Consider the following 20,504-nt stretch of genomic DNA (forward strand, 5'->3'; position numbering starts at 1 on the left):
TCCCGCACCTTGCACCCCCTCATGTCTGGCCCCACCCCCACAGCCCTCACCTTTTCTTGACCCCCCCCCAGGGTGTGTGTGGGGGGGGACTGTGGGGGGGGGGGGAGCAGGGGGCGGGGCCTCAGGGAAGGGGCGGGGCAAGGGTGTTTTGGGCCAGTACCAGTGGGGCCCTGCTGTGAAGCGGGGGGGCTGAACAGGAAGGGACCCCCCCAGAGATAGGGGAGGGGCGGTTCCCTTTGCCCCCCCCCTGGGGCGCCACTGGCTGGGAGGGGCCGGGGCTCTTTAAGAGGGGGCGGGGCGTGGCCCGGCCGGGGGGCGTGGCCCGGCGCGGCGCGGCGCGCTGAGGTCAGCGGCGAGCGGCGCCGTCACAAAAGGAAGTGGCGGCGCGGGCCGGGGGGGTCCGGAGCCGGGCGCGAGCGGGGAGCTGGGCCGGAGGCCCCGCGGCGGCGGAGCGCGGGCGGCAGGGCGGCAGCGGGGGCCCCGGGGCGGCGGCGGGGGCGCCCCGGGCCCGCTCGGCGCCGCGCCATGGCCCAGCAGCAGGTGAGCAGCTCGCAGAAGGCGCTGATGCTGGAGCTGAAGTCGCTGCAGGAGGAGCCGGTCGAGGGCTTCCGCATCACCCTGGTGGACGAGTCCGACCTCTACAACTGGGAGGTGGCGATCTTCGGGCCCCCCAACACCCTCTACGAGGGCGGCTACTTCAAGGTAGGGCCGGGCGCGGGCTCAGCCCCCCCCCGGGGGGGGCCCCCCGGGGGGGTGTGGGGGGGGGGCGCTGGGAGGTAAAGAGCCCCCCGGGGTGTGTGTGTGTGTGTGGGGGGCGCTGGGAGGTAAAGAGCCCCCCCGGGGGTGTGTGTGGGGGGGTGCTGGGAGGTAAAGAGCCCCCCCTCGTGTGTGTGTGTGGGGGGGTGCTGGGAGGTAAAGAGCCCCCCCGGGGGTGTGTGTGTGGGGGGGCGCTGGGAGGTAAAGAGCCCCCCCCTCGTGTGTGTGTGTGTGTGTGGGGGGGCGCTGGGAGGTAAAGAGCCCCCCCTCGTGTGTGTGTGTGTGGGGGGGGGCGCTGGGAGGTAAAGAGCCCCCCCGTGTGTGTGTGTGTGGGGGGCTGTGTGTGTGTGTGGTGGTGGGGGGGGGGGCGCTGGGAGGTAAAGAGCCCCCCCTCGTGTGTGTGTGTGGGGGGGGGGCGCTGGGAGGTAAAGAGCCCCCCCTCGTGTGTGTGTGTGGGGGGGGGGCGCTGGGAGGTAAAGAGCCCCCCCTCGTGTGTGTGTGTGTGGGGGGGGCGCTGGGAGGTAAAGAGCCCCCCGTGTGTGTGGGGGGGGGCGCTGGGAGGTAAAGAGCCCCCCGTGTGTGTGGGGGGGGCGCTGGGAGGTAAAGAGCCCCCCCGTGTGTGTGGGGGGGGCGCTGGGAGGTAAAGAGCCCCCCCGTGTGTGTGTGGGGGGGGTGCTGTGAGGTAAAGAGCCCCCCCCGTGTGTGTGTGTGGGTGGGGGGGGGCGCGCACTGTGAGGTAAAGAGCCCCCCTCCCCTCTGCGTGTGAGTGGGGGGGCGCGTGCTATGAGGTAAAGAGAGCCCCCCCTCCCCTCTGCGCAAGTGGGAAGATGAGGTAATCTCCCCTCCCCCCCGGTGTGCACATGATATGCTATGAGGTGAAGGCCCCCCCCAATGTGGAGGGACTGTGGGGGTGGGCTTGCTGTGAGGGGGAGAGGGACTCCCCCCGTGTGTGTATGTAGGCAGGAGTCCTGAGGTGAAGAGGGCCCCCACTCTTGGGGGTGTTTTGAGGTGCAGAGGGCCCCTGTCCTCAGCCCTTTCTATGCACTTGGGGTGGGAGTTAGGGTCGGGGTCTCTTCTCCTCCCCAGCCCTTTTACTGGAGCAGTGCTGTCTCTCTTCTCTTCTCCCCCTCCCCCCGCCTCTTCCCCCTGCTGCTGTTTGGGGTGGAGGGTTTCCTTTGAGGTAAGATGTGTGTCGGTCCTGTGCTTGCTCCTGAGTTTCCCATAACTCTCAGTCCACTCCATCCTCTGCCCTGTATAGTGGGGGGTCTCTGACATTGCCATCGGACTTCACTCTACCTCTCCCAGTAGAACTATCAGTGTCCTGTACTGGTGATCTTTCAAGGTAAGGTATGAGCTCCCGTTCCTCCTGCCTCCCTGAGGGGGGGACGGCCTGCATATTAGTGGGTAGGTTGTTTCTAGGCAAGGGACCGGAACTCTGCGTATTAATTCAGAATGAGACCCTAACCTCGGGTTCCCATAGCCTCTAATAGGGAGCACTTCAAATCATATGACCTCTGTTGACCATGGATGGCCTCTGGGGAGGCCTTAGGGAGGTAATAGTGTAGTTGATTAACCAATAAGCAAAACCTTATAAGTTAATGCTATAGATTAGACTATAACTACCCACATTTATGCCAGTAAAGTTTTTAGCAGGTTGGCCAGCAGCCCAGCTCCGTTCCAGCTCATGCTGGGTCCTGGAGCTTAGGCCCTGGCCCTGCCTTTGAACAGGGGCTGCTGCCACCCTGCACTGCTGCCTCTGTATCACAGGGGTGACTGGCAGATGGTCTGCAAGGGCAGCTGATCCTTTTTAAACTGGCTCCCCTTGTGGATCATCTCCTCCCTGGCATCCCATGCTCCTGCCTCATCAGCAGGGGCTGGCTTGCAAAGGTAGCCAGTTTAAAAATCAGCTCCCCTTGCAGACTGGCTGCCTGTTGCCTTGCATTGTTGCAGCGCACCCAGCAGCGCAGGGTGGCAGCAGCCCCTGTATCAGAGGCAGCAGGGCGGAGTGGTTGGGGGCTTCTTGAAAGTGGGCCCAGAGTGCACTGGCTGTTGGCCCCTGGGACTAAAAAATAGTCAAATAACCTCACAAATTCTTATTGGTTAATTGTTCAATTAACTGATATTTAACATCCCTAGGAGGCCCTTCCAAAATACCCTTTCAGAAAGGTATTTCAAAATAGATGTTAACTCTCATCCCCTTGGTTGTCCAGATTCCCCTGCACTCTGCATAAGGGGTCCTTTCAAAGTAAAGGATCTAAGGGCTCCTCTTATCCCCAGTGACCACCTGTATCTTTCAGTTTCCTTATACTCTGTATAAGGTGTCCGCTTTAACTTGGAAAAACCCATGTGGGCTGTCCTCTCCTACACTGGCAATGGTGATTTAGTATTCTGCATAAAGAAGGGGGCTGCTCCAGTGGGAGTGATCTATCCACTGCTTGGAATGGCCTCCATTCTGTTTCCTGATGGTCCTGTTGGGAGGGTTCCTTCATCCCATGTTCAAGTAATGAATCCATGCCAACACCATATAGAAAGATGTCTGCTTTATGATGAGGAACACCTATGGCCTTCTCCTGTCTCTTCTCCCCATGCTATCTTTGGGACAACGTATATGAGTGTGGCTGTTGCCCTGTGACTACCCTCCTCCCCACTCTTTTAACTGCTTCTAGCTGCACCTTTTACCAGGATGGGTATTCTGAGGGTTCTCTCTGCTGAAGGAATGTGTTGGTTTATCATTTACCTGTTATCTCAAAGTGTGTCCCCTCCTCCCAAATTAGGGGAGAGACCGGGGCTAAAAGGGCTATAAACCTACATCAATGCAGAAGCAGAGAAATGCTTTCAGTTCCCCTTCTGATCTTCCAGAAAACTGCATAGCCATTATTTTTCTTATGATTAGAATAAACAAGTCCTCTGACTTTTTGCCTTATGGTTATGTGAAAGTAACTGAGGGTAGAAGTCTTGAAAATGTAGAGACATTGGAGTAGACTAGCTACTTCACTGTACCTCCATCACTGAAGTTACAATCTACTTACTACAAACAGCATCTTTTGAGGGTTGGCTCCTGCAAAGAGTAAAGCGGCTGGCCAAATGTGACCTGTCAGAATTTTGCAATGTCCAGCAGACTTTGATATGGCGTCACCTCCTGTAGCTTATTGTGGGGGGGGTGTCACTTTTAAAAAGTGACTTCAGACTGCTCCATTTTATGCCTGCTAGGAGGTGTCCTTTGAATTCTACCAAGTTGAAGAAAAACTTGAACATGTTTGTCAGATTCCTTGCACTTACTGCATGTGGATCAGGGTGTAGATATCTTTTTCTGGGAAACCAAAACATTAACAGTCTTTAGCTTGGTGAGTAAATCTGAGTCACATTTAGTTTAGCCTAATTTTTTTTCTTTCTTTTGAAAGAAGGAAGTACTTTGACACATGTCTCTTTCCTTTTGCAATGAGAATGGTTGACTTAGTCATATCAGTGTGATATGTACATTTTTAGGCTTACCTCTATTATTACTTGAGCCGAAACTGGGGCTGCTTCCTAATAACTGGGTCAGCTTTGCATCATGTAAGGTGGGGTTATCCTTTCACACCTATACTTTAGGGTTACTCACCAATTCTATTAAAATAGGGAAAGCGGATGGATCTCCAGTATTCTGTGTATGTTTACTTTAGTTACTTGTTGGGTCCTGCATTTGTCTTTGGGCTGTAAAATTCTTGGAGAAGCTGATGAAAGTACTCTTTTTGGAAATGCACTTAAGTTTAGGTTTCACCTAAGAGGCCACAGTTGACTTGTAATGAAGTAAAGCAATGACTGATTATGGGACTCATGCTCTTCTCCACACTATATTGTAGTTACTATGCCTTTCCTGTTTGGGCTCTTCTAGGCAGCAATTTTTTCTATGCTTGGTACAGTTGATCTATGATACATGTGTGTGGTGTTATATTAAGCAAACCGGAAAAGAATTATTTCATTTTTCTCTCTACATATACATATAGAATGTTCTTATTCTCTTGTTACCATAGTGTCAGTGTTGTCCAGTAGCACACAAAGTAATGACACAAACATTTGTCATATGTGGCTTGTTCTCTCTGCTTTTCGCTCTGAGGGAAGACTAATATGTACTGTGTAAATGTTTCTTGTTTTGGTTTGGGGCATTTCTTTTAAATACACAGCTTTGTATGTTCGAGAAGGCAGGTCAAAGAAGTGTATCTTGCACTTGGAGCAAAAGGTGGTGAGGTTTGTGATATACTTTGCTTCCTGTGGGAGTTCTTGGGAGAGAATCATAGAACACTAGAACGGGACAGGACCTCAAGAGGGCATCGAGTTTAGTCCTCTGCCCTCACAGCATGACCAAGTACTGTCTAGATCATCCCTGACAGATGTCTATCTAATCTGCTCTTAAATATCTCCAGAAATGGAGATTCCACAACCTACCTAGGTAATTTATTCCAGTGTTTAACCACTCTGACAGTTAGGAAGCTTTTCCTAATGTCTAACCTAAACCTCCTTTGCTGCAGTTTAAACCAGCCCATTGTTTCTTGTCCTGTCCTCGGAGGCCAAGGAGAACAATTTTTCTCCCTCCTCCTTGTGACTCCCTTTTAGATACTTAAAAACTGCTGTCATGTCCCCTCTTAGTCTTCTCCTTTCCAAACTAAACAAGCCCAACTTTTTCAGTCTTCCTTCATAGCTCATGTTCTCTAGACCTTTAATCATTCTTGTTGCTCTTCTCTGGTCCTTCTCTAATTTCTCCATCTTTCTTGAAATGTGGTACCCAAAACTGGACACCATACTCAAATTGACAGTCATACTTCCTAGACAGTCGCTTCCCATTCTGTATGGGTGTAACTGATTATTCCTTCCTTCGTAGAGTACTTTGCATTTGTCCTTATTAAACTTCATCCTATTTACTTCAGATCATTTATCCTGTTTGTCCAGATCCTATCCTCCAAAGCAGTTGCAACCCCTCCCAGCTTGGTGGTATCTGCAAACATAATAAGCATACTCTCTATGCAAATATCTAATAATTGATGAAGATATTGAACAGAACCGGTCCCAAAACAATTTGACTGTCTCCTGCACAGGCTGGCTTTACCATGACAAGCAAATTCCATTTACCTGAGGAATGGAGTTGCAGACTAAGATCTTCATCCTGGAGCCTTGGCAGTTGTTCAGATATGCTGGGTCCAGGCCACTGTGTGCCTTGATGAGGACTTGATAAGGATAAGTGCCTTGAGTTTAATTGCATTTTATGGGATGCCGACAGAGGAATGGAACCCTGATATGCTTATGGCAGCCTATGTTGCTGAGCTGTAGAATTCTGCAGTAGCTGGGTGTCTTGGCCAACTGGAATTATGAAAAGCAGTATTTGTTTGTGTGATCTTGGTGTTGGCAAAAAATCCAGGAGCAGTCTATAAACTACTGGATTCACCAATCGAATGTACCTTTGCAGCCATGGTGCAGTCTCCCTTGGTTGCAGTTCTCAAAGCGCTTTCTTCTGCCCGTCAACAGAATGTCCATCTTGCTCAGCTTCAACTATCTGTTCATTCATCAGCAGATCCCATCCAATCATTGGGCTAGCTTGATGGTGGTAACATGGTCAGAGTGGTGAAGGGTGGCTGGTATGGCTTGCTTTTCATTTCACCTAATAGCTGTGTGTAGATCTTAAGACCCATAAAATAATTGATCCTTCTGAAGCATGCTCTCCCTCCCCTCTCTCCCCACAAGTGATGGAGATGGAGTTTGACTACTATTTTAATGCTTCCCTCCAGGAAGAATTTAAATAATTTTAGGACACCCAGCAGGCAGGACAGAAGTATCTTGTGGTTAACAGTGTTGACTGGTGTAGAGAGGTCCAGGAGGAGACTTAATGTTTCCATCCATTAATAATAGGGATATGAATCCTGGTTAATCAGTTAAACCAAAGGTTTAACCGATTAAGTGGGAACCTACCCCTTCTCCCTCCTGCTTGCAGGACTGGAGTAGCCCTCTGCTCATAATGGGTCATGTGTGGGGGGGCTGCTCATGGGTACTATAAAATTGGTATCTGATAAGCATCACCCAGTAATCAGTTAATCCATCACTTACCCTTTCACATCTGTAATTGATATCTCCTTTCTATCCCTGTACTTTGGTCTGAATCCAGATTGTGTTGATCTGGAGGATGTTCACTTCAGTTGGATGAATTTGTATTTGGCCTTTGGCTGGAATTTTGTCACATTGAGGAAGTTAGGTTGGAATAGCTATACTGGTTAGACTGAATAATCCTCTAACTGCATCAAATTTTAGCAGTTGCACGACTACTTGATCGTCCTTAGGGACAGAGCCGGCAGCCAGAGCACTCCTGGGAAGCCCACTGCCATCCTGCCCTGCTGCTTCTGACAAGAGGCAGGAGCGTGAGGTGACAACAGCCCCTGTCTGAGGGAGGTCTGAGCTCCCTGTGAACAGAGGCTGTGCCGACATCCAGGGAGCAACCCCTGTCTGCGGTGGCTCCCGCCTGCCCTCTGTGCCATCAGCACTGCTGCCTCTCTATGCTCATGGGCATTGGATTCCGCTTCTCTTCCCCTCCCGTGCGTGCCCACCCCCTTCTCCCCCCAAAACCTGCTGCCTGTGATAGAGGCAGCAAGCAGGGCGGGGGAGGGGGGCAGATGTGTGGAGTCAACAGGATTAACTGATAAGCCAAGCTTATTGGTTTAATTGTGTAGTCAACTACAGGCAGTCCCCGACTTACGTTGGATCCGCACTTACGAACGGGGCTTTCTCGCCCCGGAGCTCACAGGCAGCGGTCAGCCACCTTGACCTCCGGGGCGAGAAAAGCTGCTCCCGGTGCCCCTGGTCTGCTGGGGACCGTCTCCAGCAGACCAGGGGCATCGGGAGCAAAGCAGCAGCCCCGGTGGGTTTGCTCCCGGTGCCCCTGGTCTGCTGGAGACGGTCCCCAGCAAACCAGGGGCACCGCGAGCAAACCCACAGCAGCGGCGTGTTCCCCCGCTTCTGAGGCTTTGCTAGAGCAAAGCCTCAGAAGTGCGGGACCCCGCCACGTCTGCGGGTTTGCTTGCGGTGCCCCTGGTCTGCTGGGGACCGTCTCCAGCAGACCAGGGGCACCGGGAGCAAAGCGGGTCCCGTGCCAGAGCAAAGCCTCAGAGGCGAGGCACCCCGCCGCTGCGGCTTTGCTCCCTGTGTCCCTGGTCTGCTGGGGGCAGGGGGGGGCGCAGCTAGTGTTCCCCCCCCAGCAGACCAGGCTTTTGTTGTGGACCCTGGGGCAGAGCAGCTGGGGCGCTGCCCGTTGGTCCCGCAGCGCCGCTCTGGGCACTACTGGATCAACCCGGCAGCACCTCAGCTGCTCTGCCCCAGGTGTCCTGATTCAGCCGCTGCTGGTCAGTTTCAGCAGCGGCTGAATCTGGACGCCAGTTCCGACTTACATACAGATTCAACTTAAGAACAAACCTACAGTCCCTATCTTGTACGTAACCCGGGGACTGCCTGTACATGTCTACATCTCTAGTGTAGATGTAGTATATGCCAGGACTCGACAACATTTGGTTTGAAAATCACATTAAAATTCAAAACAAGTGGTTAACAAAGAGCCAGTATAAGAATACCCATTTGCATAATTGAAAATATGCAAGTTAATATTATTGATAAATATTTTATTCATAAACTTCATTTAATGGGACTTCTGCTGCTGGTGGTGAAGTGTGTGGATATGGGATTGCAGGAGTCAAGATTGGGGTGTATAAGGGGCTCAGAGAAGGAGGCTGGGGTGTGAGGTGCAGGGGGCAGGGCAGGGTGCCGGGGTGGGAAGCAGAGTATGTGGGTGGGGGGCTCTAGGGGCTGGATTACCTTACTTGGCCAGGGGTGGGCCAGGATCGCCACGGCCAGATCGTGGCCTACCCTCCTACCCATGCCGTAGAAGAAGGGCTGCCAGGCCTTCCTGCAGCCAGATGGGGGTTGGACTGTGTGACCTGCCCCAGGATCGGTGCTGGGGACAGGATGCTGTAGCCAGATGGCTGGCTGAGCCCCAGTTGGGACCTTGTTGGCCAGGCTGCCGTAGCCAGAGCTCAGGCCAGGCCACTGTGCACACGGTGTTTTTGCAGTCATGGGGCCACCAGGCCTGGCCTAGGAGTGTGGTGGCTGGGTACAGACTGTGGCAGTCAAATGGAGGTTGGAGCTCGGCTGCTGCAGCCAGATGGAGGCATCTGTTGCCACCAGCCCTTCTCTATCCTAACTTGGAGTATGCACATGTCCCTTACAGCATGCTCTCAGCAGGTCTTTTAAATGAGCAGTCTTTCCCAGCTGGCTCTTGCTGGAGCACAGCCAGTTCTTGCTGGGGTGTACAGCCTTACTTTCACCTCTGGTTAAAGGTGAAATAGGCAAAGACCATCTTGACATGAGTAATTATGCACCTTTAAAACTTTGAATGAATTTTTCATTTTAATTTAAAAAGTTACGTGTACTTTGGGAATGACAAAAGAGCCATATTTGGTTCTGTACTGAGCCATAGGTTGCTGACCCTTGGCTTGTACTAAGTGGGGATTTTATTCACTTTTTTGGCTAGGGAGGTTGTGCAGTATCCATCATTGCAGATTTTTAAGAGCAGCTTAGACAAACATCTCTCAGGGATGATTTAAACCAGCGGTTCTCAAACTTTTTGGGCTCCGGAGCCCTTTACATGCATAAAAATTTATGCAGAACCCCAGCGGTCCACTGATTGTATGTTATACCTATTGATATTTCCAGTTTGTCAACCTTGCGGAGCACCTGGGGCTCCGCGGAGCACCTGGGGCTCCATGGAGCACAGTTTGAGAAACTGACTGGACAGTGCTTGGTCCAGCCATGAGGGTGGGGGACTTGACTTTGACCTCTCAAGGTCCCTTCCACTTCTAGTACTCTATGATTCTGCGTGAATTCTATGCTATAGTAAACCCATATATGTGCCTCAATTACCCAGGACACTATACCAGTACCTAGATGGTGATGGGAATTTCCAGTGTGAGCCTCACTGAGGGAGGCTACCTCCAACCCCTGCACGTACACAATGGCAGAGGCTGGTTTGGGGTGCAGGGAGTGGTTCATGGCACTGGCTCTAGGGCTCCGCTTTCCCCAAGATGGATTGTACTGGCTGCTTCTGAGTTTGTGCTGACACGTCTGTCCTATGCAGTGTCCCTGTCGACTGATCAACCTTCTGTTCTACCTTCTGACTGAGAGTCTCCTCACACAGCAGCTGAGGGTGAAGGGCCCTATGACTCCCCCACGCTGTTCTAGGCCAGTGGTCCCCAACCATTTGAGGTTGCTGGGGGCGTGGCCGTTCACCTGCTGGGCGCCAGAGGGCAGGCCCCCCAAGCGCCGCGTGCCCAGAGCACAGGCGGCCAATCCGCGGCGCTCCTGGGGCCGGTGCTCACCGTGCGCCATGCGCCGGGGGCCAGCTCCGGCACCATGCATGCGCCATGTGCCCGGGGCCAGGCCAGCCCCGAGCACTTGGCAGGCGCATACAAATGCCCCTGTGGGTGCCATGGCGCCCGTGGACACAGTGTTGGGGACCACTGTTCTAGGTGCTTGTTCAGGATTGGAAGTTTTGGTTGGAAATTTTGATACTTTACTTAGAACAAATGTATCCAGGTGGATTTCTTCAGTGCTAGTCATGCCTATTATCTGTTGGTGCAAAGGGTGATCATTCTGAAATACTCAATTCTTTGTCCAGTGTTTCAAGTGCCATTGCTTAATCTGTCACAAGCTGAGAAGAGCTCTCAGGTTGAAATGCCTCTAAGGTATCTAGTAATTCTTGAAGGAATATACTGGATGACAGGAGTTCATGTAGACTTCTTAGTGGCTCTTACTTGGCAGGCATGGGGGAGCAACCCCATGTTTAAGAAGATTCCAGCAAATGCATATTCCTTTCCATCAAGTAGGATGCTAGTCTTTTGCGGGGTGTGTGTGTGTGTGTGTGTGTGTGTGTGTGTGTGTAGTTAAATTTCAGCAGTTACATGTGGGGTGGCAGTTGGCTCCCTGTGTGTACTGACTCTCACCTGGTGCCCTGTGCTGCTGCCTCTGTATCAGAGGCAGCAGCGTGGGGAGGCAGGCAGCTTCCTGGGATCAGATGTGCATCAGGAGCTAGCTTTTAGGCTGGTTTCCCATGTGTACCAGAAGCCTGCTTGTAATAGGGATGTTTTGGGCTAAACTGTGAGTCTGGGATCATTGGTTAGCCTTAAAGGTTACATGCAAAGTACACCCCTCACTGCTGCTTCACCCCACTCCAATGAAATATCTTATTTGCTTTTACCCTGTGCTATGTGGATTTCATGGGGGTAAATAGTGGTTCCTCAAATTAGGAAATCTGATCCAAAAGGGAATTGAAGGGGGTCCCAGGTTTATTTTTGGAGGATTGCAGTGTTACCACCCTTTTGTGAGTCCTTCAGAGTTGGGTAGCTAGAGTGGCATCTATTGACCGTCAGCAGTAGTGCAGACATAAGGGTAGCAGTACCATACCGTGCCATCCTTATTTCTGTCCTGCTCTGCACAGAAGTAAGGGAATCAGTACCACAGTTCCCCACCCCCTGAACAAACTTGCAACATCACCTCAAACTCATTTTTGGGTCAGGATCCCTATAACACAATGAAATTGCAGATTTAAATAGTGGAAACCATGGGATTTACTATTTTTAAAATGCCTAAAATGGACTGTGGTTTTGGTAGGGCACTACTTATTGGAGGCTGATAGGAAGATCATCCTTCCTTGTAATATAGCTTCAGTATAAACTTGAAGAAATTCTATTCCAGTCTGTTTTCCACCATTAGCTCTTGTGTTTCTGATTGTCTCTATTTGCAAGGTATCAAGGAAATCTGAGGGTGAAGAAATGATGTTAGGGTACCGGTGTAAGGATAGTCGAGGCTAGCGTGCAATGAATGGTTCATCAGATAAACTCTTTGCCCTCTGAATGGAGTGCTGCTAGCCATTAACATGCTTTGGAATCCAATGCAGTTTTTTATGGAATCTGTCTTTTTTTTTTTTCCCCCCCCCCCCCTTTGGGAGAATTCTGACCATTGTTTTAATTACCTCTGAGGAATAGACTGTTGGTCTGTAACTTAAAAAATGAGTAGTCCTGTGGCACCTTAGAGTAACAAATATATAGGATCATGAGCAGTGCTTGACAAATGGGCGAGTAGATTTCAGCCGGTCGTCTCATTTACCGGCGGCGCACGCATGCACAATGCAGGTCTGGTGCATGCGCGGTGCAGGGCTGGCAAGTGGTTTTCCCCGCAGTTTGTTGAGTCCTGATCACGAGCTTTTGTGGGTAAAACCCCCTTCACTCAAGATCGTCGCCTGTGAAGGAGGGGGAAAAAGTGAACACTCAGAAGAAGGGAGAGGGAGAAAAGAGAAGTCAGTTGTAATCCTGGTGTTAATCAGGCTAATTAGGCTGGAAATGTCCCATACTTAGCTTTTGATGTCAATGGGTTATTGAACATAAGCAATGTTGGTTTATAATATGTCATTCAGTTCAAGTCTTTGTGCCAAATTTGCATATGAAGGTCAATTCCACAATCTCTGTAGTTGGCTTGTGAAATTCCTTTATAGAAAAATGGCTACTTTTAAATCCATTAATGAGTGCCCAGGCAGGTTAAAATGGTAACACACACAGACCTGTAAGGGAACATTTCTGATATCTGACTTGTGTCCATTAATCCTCTGTCATTGAGATTGGCCAGTATAGGTGGCAGAGGGGCATTGCTGGCACTTGATGGTGTATTTCACGTTAGCGGCTGTGCAGCTGTATGAGCTTTTGGTGTTGTGGCTTATGTGGTTAGGTCCTGTGATGGTGTCACTTGTATAGATGTGTGGACAGAGTTGGCAATAGGGTTTATTGCAGGGGTAGGTTCTGGGGTGAGTGTGTCTGAGATGTGATGTGTGGCTGCTGAAGATAATTTGCTTCAGGAAGGAGGTTGTCTATTGGAGTGGATTGGCCTGTGATTTCTCAACAAGATTATGACTGGGAAGTGGTGATCTTGATACTGAAATCTAATCTGAAGATCCAGTCCAGGCATGACTGGCTCTGTGGGTTGTACCAGAGAATCTGTGAGGCAAGTGAGAGATGAGATTTGGGGTTTTGAGAAGAGTATCAGACGTGTCTAATTTTTAATCTTACCCAAAACAGAAACACAAGAAAATATAGGCAGACTAAGATGTGGGTGTAATTTTCTACTAAGTTTTATATAAGTTTGTTTTTTGTTTTGTTGAATAATATTTCTGTATGAAATGGCTTGTGGACAGTACTTAAAACTGGGTCTCTAAGTAATGGCCCTGCTGAGGGATAATTAACATTACCACACTGTTAGGGCAAATCTGGAAAGGGAAATGAATAATATTCTTGAGTTTAAAAAATAGGAAAGTTGTCTCTGGATGCAGCTTCTCTACCATAATCATATGAACCTGATTTTGGTGTCAGTCAAAATTAGTTCAGGTGCCCAGGATGAGTTTATATAAAGGGTGTGACTTCCTTCATATTAATAGAAAGAGCACAGGAGTTAGTATATAGAAACTGACCTATTCAGTAGAAAAACAACATTTTAAATTATTTAAAAGGACATGGTTGAATTAAAAATCGCACTTGTGTGCAAAGTTACATATTTCATGTCCTAGATACAGGCAGTCCCCGGGTTATGTACAAGATAGGGACTGTAGGTTTGTTCTTAAGTTGTATCTGTATCTAAGTCGGAACTAGCGTCCAGATTCAGCCGCTGTTGAAACTGATCAGTTTCAGCAGTGGCTGAATCTGGACACCAGTTCTGACTTACTTACAGATTCAACTTAAGAACCCCAGGCATCCCCAAGTCAGCTGCTGCTGAAACTGATCAGCGGCTGATTCCAGGAAGCCTGGAGCAGAGCAGCTGGGGTGCTGCCAGGTCGGTCCAGAAGCGCCAAGGAGCGGTGCTGCGGGACCAACCTGCTCTACCACAGGCCCGGGGCTTTGCTCCACATCTCCCTGGTCTGCTGGGGGGGGGGCACTAGCTGCGCCCTCCCCCCAGCAGACCAGGGACACGGGGAGCAAAGCGGCGGCGAGGCGCGGGACCCCTCCACCTCCCGGCTTTGCTCCAGGTGTTCCTGGTCTGCTGGGGACAGTCTCCAGCAGACCAGGGACACCCGGAGCAAAGCGGCAGCGGCGGCGGGGTTCCGCGCCTCTGAGGCTTTGCTCCGGGTGTCCCTGGTCTGCTGGAGACGGTCCCCAGCAGACCAGGGGCACCTGGAGCAGCTTTTCTCGCCCTGGAGGTGGAGGTGGTGGGACCGCTGCGCTCTGGGTGGTCCTGCTGCCTGCGAGCTCCGGGGCGAGAGAGCCCCGTTCATAAGTGCGGATCCGACGTAAGTCGGGTCCGCGTAACTCGGGGACTGCCTGTATTCCTCTAGCTATTTTAAGATGTTACGGTTCCTATCCAGACACACTCATAGTTTAAGGATAGGCAGGTGGACAGAAGTTAAGGAAGGGAGCAGTAAATGGGGATTAGGGATGCTAAATTTCAATTAATTAACTAATTGAATAGTTGATGGGATTTCCATTGACTATTCAGTTAGTTAAGAACTTCTGTGTTCTGCCTTTGAAATGTACAAGAACCCCAGCGGGGACTTTTACACATCTCAAAGTTGGCTGCCTCTGTGCTCCTGCCCCCTCCCATGGAACTGGAGATGGCGGGGAGGGAGGAGGAGAGAACTGGCTTTTAAGCCGGCTCTCTTCAACACCGCCCCTTTCCCCCTCCCCCTGCTGCCTCTTTATGATAGTCAGCGAGTGGGGGGGGGAAGTGACCACTAGACTAGTGTGGTGAGTCAACTAGTCGATTTAGTCGCTTGCATCCCTGATGAGGATTAGTTCTTATACAAGTCAACTAGATTCTCTGTAGGCAGCATGACAAAAGTGGAATTTTGAGAGGCTGAAGGTAGGCACGGTCATGGCTTATAGGTGTGCTGAGAGGTCCTACCATGCATATAAGACACACTGATGTGAAACTGACAGGTGGTCAAAGTCCCAGCTGAGGGAGCAGAATATTGCAGAATTGCACAGAGCACTGAATATGGTGATAAGTTATTTGTAACAATTTAAGGTTAATACCTTTTTAGTTTCTCTAATCCTTGACTTGATTATGAGTTTGTGTACTTGGTGGAGTTGTGGTATTGTACACTATCACCCAAGCATCTCCATTGTTACTACGATCAGGGGGCCACACTAACTCTCAGTATCCCTGGTCCTACACATGTATTGCAACATGTAGTGTACTTCATACCATATAGCAAATGTCCCAACTGCTATGTAGGTGAAATCCAGGGCATTCTAGAATCAATACCTCCAGAAAAATAGGACAACATCCTATCATTCGTAAGCAAACACTCTTGACAGTACGCCATTGTTTTTTATGGATGGCCTTGAACAGTGTTTCCTTGGCTCTCGTCCCCTACTCTACTTAATGCTACATTCATGACAACATCATAATATGGTCCCATAGGAAGGAGACTCTTGAATTCCACAGGGATTTCAACAATTCCCATCCCACCATCAACCTTAGCCTGGAACAGTCCACACAAGAAATCCACTTCCTTGACACTACAGTAGAATTATACGATGACCACATTAGCACCATTGGAAACCTACATGTCTCTAGCTTCCATCCAGGACACACCACAGGGATTAATTGTCTATCTATAGCCAAGCCTTAAGATGCCATTCAATTTGCTCCAGTCCCCCACACAGTCATACACATACAAGATCTTTATCAGGCATTCTTAAAACATAAATACTCACCTAGGAAAACAGATTTACCGAGCCAGACAAGTACCCAGAAGTCAGCTACTTCAAGACAAGCCCAACAAGGAAAATAACAGAACGCCACTAGTCATCACCTACAGACCTCAGCTGAAACCCCTCCAGTGTATCCTTGACCATCTACAATCTATCCTAGAAAACGATCAGTCACTCACAGTCCTTGTCTGTAGGTGAGGACTGGCCTATTTCCCAACACCCCAGCCTGAGGCAAATACTTTCCAGCAGCCACATATCACATCTCAGACATACTCATTCAGGAACCTACCTCTGCAACAAACCCTGTTGTGGAATCTGTCCAGATATCTATACAAACACCATCACAGGACTTAACCACATAAGCTGCAACATCAGGGGTTCATACAACTGCATGTTCTCTAATGTAATATTTGCCATCAAATGCCTGCAATGCTTCTCTCTAAAAGTAAATAAATCACACAGAGGGCTTGACAAACTATACAATCTACTCACCCGTGGTGAGTAAATTTCAGCCGCGCGCCCTGTTCATCAGCAGCGTGCGCAATGTGGCTCTTGCGCATGCACAGTGCGGGGCTGGCGAGCAGTTTTTGCTGCCATTTATCAAGCCCTATATATAGGCCAAACTGGACAGTCATTATGACAAAGGTGAATGGACACATCAGAAATTGTAACACACAAACCTGAAGGGCAGAGGTAAAACTTTTTTTAAGTCAGGGGTCTCTGACCCACAGAAAAATCAGTCAGGAGCAATGGTCTCTTTTTTCATCTATGTGCAGAATAAATTTCATCTGCACCAAGACATGCAGATGTGCACCGCCAATAGAAACACATGCTGCTGGCTGTGGTCAGCTGTGGGTTCTCTTCCAGTCAGCTGGGCGGCACCTGAATCTCTCCTGGGCTGCTGCCTAAGCACTCAGCTTACAGGGAACACTGGTCAGGGCCAAACAAGTGAGAAGCACGCCTGCCCCTTCCCCCCCCCCCCCCAAAAAAAAAAACCAACTAAACCTACCTCGCTGACATGGCATCAGACTGAAAAGCAGGAAGAATCCCACATTTGCCTCTCTCAGCAGACACTGAGGGCCCAGGCTAGTAGATTTTTGTGGAGGAAAAGTTTCCAGGCAGTGCTTTATTGCACCAGCTAAGGGGAGGGAAAGCAGCAGCACATGGAGTTGCCACTTCCCCCCACCAGGCAGAGCCTGTGGATTAGATCTGGCTCTGGTTTCCCTGACTGAAGCCTGGGGTTTTCCCCCTTACAGAGTGGGGAGCTGGTGTTCTAGCCCTGTGGTGGGTGTTAAAGGGGAGGTATGGGCCTGGAGTGCCAGTATGGGCTCCCCAATGTTGGGGGGTAGTAGCCCCAAACCTCAGGAGCCAGATCCAGATAAGCAGGTCTTGGATTCCCTACCTCTGCTGTAAGGGACACTTTAACTTTCCTCGGCACTCAATCATGGATTTGAAAATAGCCTTCTACAAGGGGGGGGAGAGGGAGAGGGAGAGAGATCCATCCATCCATCCATCGGCACGCGCATGCACGATGTGGGGCTGGAGGGTGGATTTTGCCACTGTTTGTCAAGCCCTGCCTATATATCTATCTTGGTGTGTGCATGCGCGCAGAGGGAGAGATACCTATATATCTATTTTGGTTTCTGTTGTTTGCACTCCAGCTCATCTGATGCAAGTAGGTTTTACCAACAAAAGCTCATACTCTCTAACGTGCCACTTTGACAAAGTGATCACTCAATATATGGCCTCTTAGTCCTTGTTGTGCACGTTTCCTTTGAGGACACCTTCAAAAGTTGAGCCTAGGAAATCCAATTGAGAGCTCTCCTGGATACTAAAAGCCATGGACTTGACAGCATTGTTAGTATGATTCATTACAACACTCTGGATTGCATCCTGCTTCTTGCTACCCTTCTCTGCCCTAGAACTTCACAAGTGTTAATTGCCCTTTTCATTTAGGTGTTCTACAACCTGATTGAACCCCTTGTGCCTAACAATCTGTTCTTCCTTGTATTTCGTTTACATACTCTCTGGTTTCCTCCTCAGGCCTTGAGAAGGTACTTTGAGGCTTGACAAGTTGGTCCAATAAAAGATAGTCAGTCACCTGATGTAAAGTCTGTAGCATTAACCTATGAGCTTTTGCTTATCAGTTAATTGACTATACCAGTGTTTCCCAATTTTATTTGGCTACAGAGCCCTTTTAAACTCGAAAGAATTTTGCAGAACCCCTATAAGTCTCATATCTGAAGACTGAAAAAAGGAGACCACAAATAAGTAAGGATGATAAACAAATGCTAAACTGTCTGATGCGGCGCTAGTAGATTCATATTCAGTCACCCACGCTCCCTGAGTACTGGGATTTACGGTGGTATATAACAGGTGATTGCACTATTGGTTGCCTGTGCGCGCAGCGCTAAGTAATGACCTCATTGTCCCCACTTTCTGGCTAAGATGGTATTACACAGACACTTATCGTGGAAAACACAAATGAAAATTGTTTTCAATAAAATTCATAAATGCTTAATTTTTGTAATCCTAAAATGTTGTTGTAACACCTCAACTCCTGTCCTGACCATGCATCCCTATTCCAGTCCCAAGCAGTCCCCTCCTGCACACTGAATCCCTCATGTTTGGCCCCACTCCAGAGCCAAAATCTATCCCTAGGACCCCATAAGAGTTAATTGGCCTATGGGAAGCCCTGAACCTGTCTCCTTTCCCTCCTGTCCCTTTTCCTCCTTCCCCCATGGAGCTGGAGTGCAAGGGGCATGAGGTATCTTAGTTGGGGGCCACATCAGTGAAGGTTAGGAATTTTTTTGATTTTTGTGGTTTTTATTTTGTTTTTGCTTCTAACTTTTTTCTGTGGGCCCGAACAGATTTCTCTCTCCTTTCCTCCCCCCCCCCCCCCCCCCCGTGGGTCAGTGCAGTGGCCTCTGACCCAGAAAAGGTTCCCCACCTCTGCCATATATAACATGGAAACCTTTTGTTTTGGATATTATGTTATTTTTACTTTAGTTTACTAAACTTAGTTTTAGATAACATGATAACGTTAAAGCACTTAAACTGTAATTTTGATATCTTCATTCTTGATATCTTCATTCTTGCCGGTTATATACACCCCCCCTTATGTTATCTCTCTATATAACAGTTTTTCCTGCTGGGGGACAGGAGTGAGGTTGGCAAACATAGTGAGCCTGAGGCACAGCCTGCTAGTAGCTGTGTATTTGTTTTTATGCTCTAAGGTATTTCGAAGTGTGTGGCTGGCTGGTAGTCCATGGAAAGGGTTACATTGAGCAAGGTGGTTTGTGGACCAAAAAGTTTGAGAACTATTGCTTTAGTCCATTCTCGCTTTCTCCTTTATGGCCAGATTGACTTCTCCTATTTATGGGTCTCTGACATAGGAGGGAGAGAGATTTTGGTTATCAATAAGGAAAAGCTGTAAACCCACAAACTGGCAGGGGGGTTGTGGTGGTAAACGACTTCCAATAGACCTTGTCAACTTGCTCTTTAGTCAAACATTTTTCTAAGAAGGTTCCAGATTTCAGGATCTGTTTTTAAGTATTCCAGTGTCAATTGCTTTTTAACTTTTTATCTGGAGTTGACATGTCACATGTAGTAGTACAAAAAGAGGTAGTCTCCTTCCAGTCACTCCAAATATTCTCTTGTATAATGTGTGACTGTTAAAATGCCTGGGGATGTGTATCTAGAAAAATAGACAAACTCATGGTGAAGGACATTCCAGTCATGGTGACAGCTTCAGACACTTCACTTGATTGAACTTCTTCCAGCAAGGAATTCAGTGCTCCTTCATTACACTTCAGAAGTTCAGATGCCAGCTTATTCCATCATACTATCCTGTTATCAAACAAATATTGGGCACTATACTTATTTTAACCCTTTTACACTAGCATATTATTTTCAGTGATTCCAGTCATTGTTTCACTTTGAGATTTTCTTTATAACATTAGATATGTTAGTTTCTTATGCTCTGATCAGTTTCAGGCCCTATGTCTTCAGCTTGAGCCACTAGCAGTTGACTTTACTGCTTATTGAGATTGAGGCCTCCCATTCACACTTTCTTTGACTGTTTATTCTGTTTTGAACAGCTTGTGACCCTCACTGTGGCTTTTTCTCTACTGCCTCAAACTCCTCATGGATGAAATGGGGGTGGGAGGTCAGGAGACCCGGGGCTGCACAGTTCTAACTGTGCAGGCAGCACACTCTGCCCAGGGACTCCCACACATCCCCTTGCTCTTCCCTTCCCCCCCACAGGCTGGCATCATGGAAGTAAGTTGCTGGGGTGCAACAGCCCCTGCTGTTCAGGCAGCATGCGCGTGCCAGCTATTTGGAGAGGGGAAGTGCAGTTGTACACTTCCCAGAACCCAGAGGTGTTGCAGGATTGCCAGGTACTGGTCCCAGCTGCCCCTGTACTCTGCCCCTGTTCAGACCCTCCTTCCCCCCTCTCCCACGAGCACCCTGTCCCCAGCACCCAGCAGCACCATGTCCCTGACCCCAGGACCCTGCCACCTGCCCCAGCACTCGGCCACCTGTGCCAGCTTCCTGCCACCCACCCCAGCAGCACCCTCTCCCAGCCCCAGCAGCCACTAGCACCCTGTCCCCAGCCCCCATCAGCACAGTTTGGACCACATTAATGAGGCTTGGGGGTTTTGGAGGGTGTTTTTTTATTTATTTTATTTTAATTTTTTGGCACCTTTCACTTGTCAGTTGGGGCCACACTTTTCTGTGGGTCAGTGACCCTTGACTCAAAACAGGTTCCCCGCCCCTCTCATAAATAAAGATAATGCTAAAACATTTTGAGTTTGACATATTTTATTTCAAAACAAAGCCTGGTCAACAACCCCCAATTGGGGCCAAAGCCCCATCTCACTGCAGCATTATAACACTTCTGCACCACCTGACCCCAAATCTGAGCCTATCATACACTGGAACCCCCTGTCCTGAGCCTCTTACATCCCCAAACTCCTGCATCCC

General features: G+C 49.4%; 1 protein-coding gene across 1 annotated transcript in view; it reads left to right on the forward strand.

Annotated features, from left to right (window-relative positions):
- The first annotated feature begins 385 nt into the window (after nucleotides 1–385).
- The window catches only part of UBE2R2 (ubiquitin conjugating enzyme E2 R2), a 110,949-nt gene continuing 90,830 nt past the window's right edge, over nucleotides 386–20,504 (forward strand). Inside the window, exon 1 of the mRNA XM_075932786.2 lies at nucleotides 386–702. Coding sequence (XP_075788901.1) covers nucleotides 526–702 — 177 coding nt within the window. The 5' untranslated portion in view covers nucleotides 386–525. The remainder of the gene's footprint in view (nucleotides 703–20,504) is intronic.

The sequence above is a fragment of the Pelodiscus sinensis genome, chromosome 6 (genome assembly GCF_052426305.1).
Source record: "Pelodiscus sinensis isolate ZL-2025 chromosome 6, ASM5242630v1, whole genome shotgun sequence".
Lineage (NCBI taxonomy): Eukaryota > Metazoa > Chordata > Testudines > Trionychidae > Pelodiscus > Pelodiscus sinensis.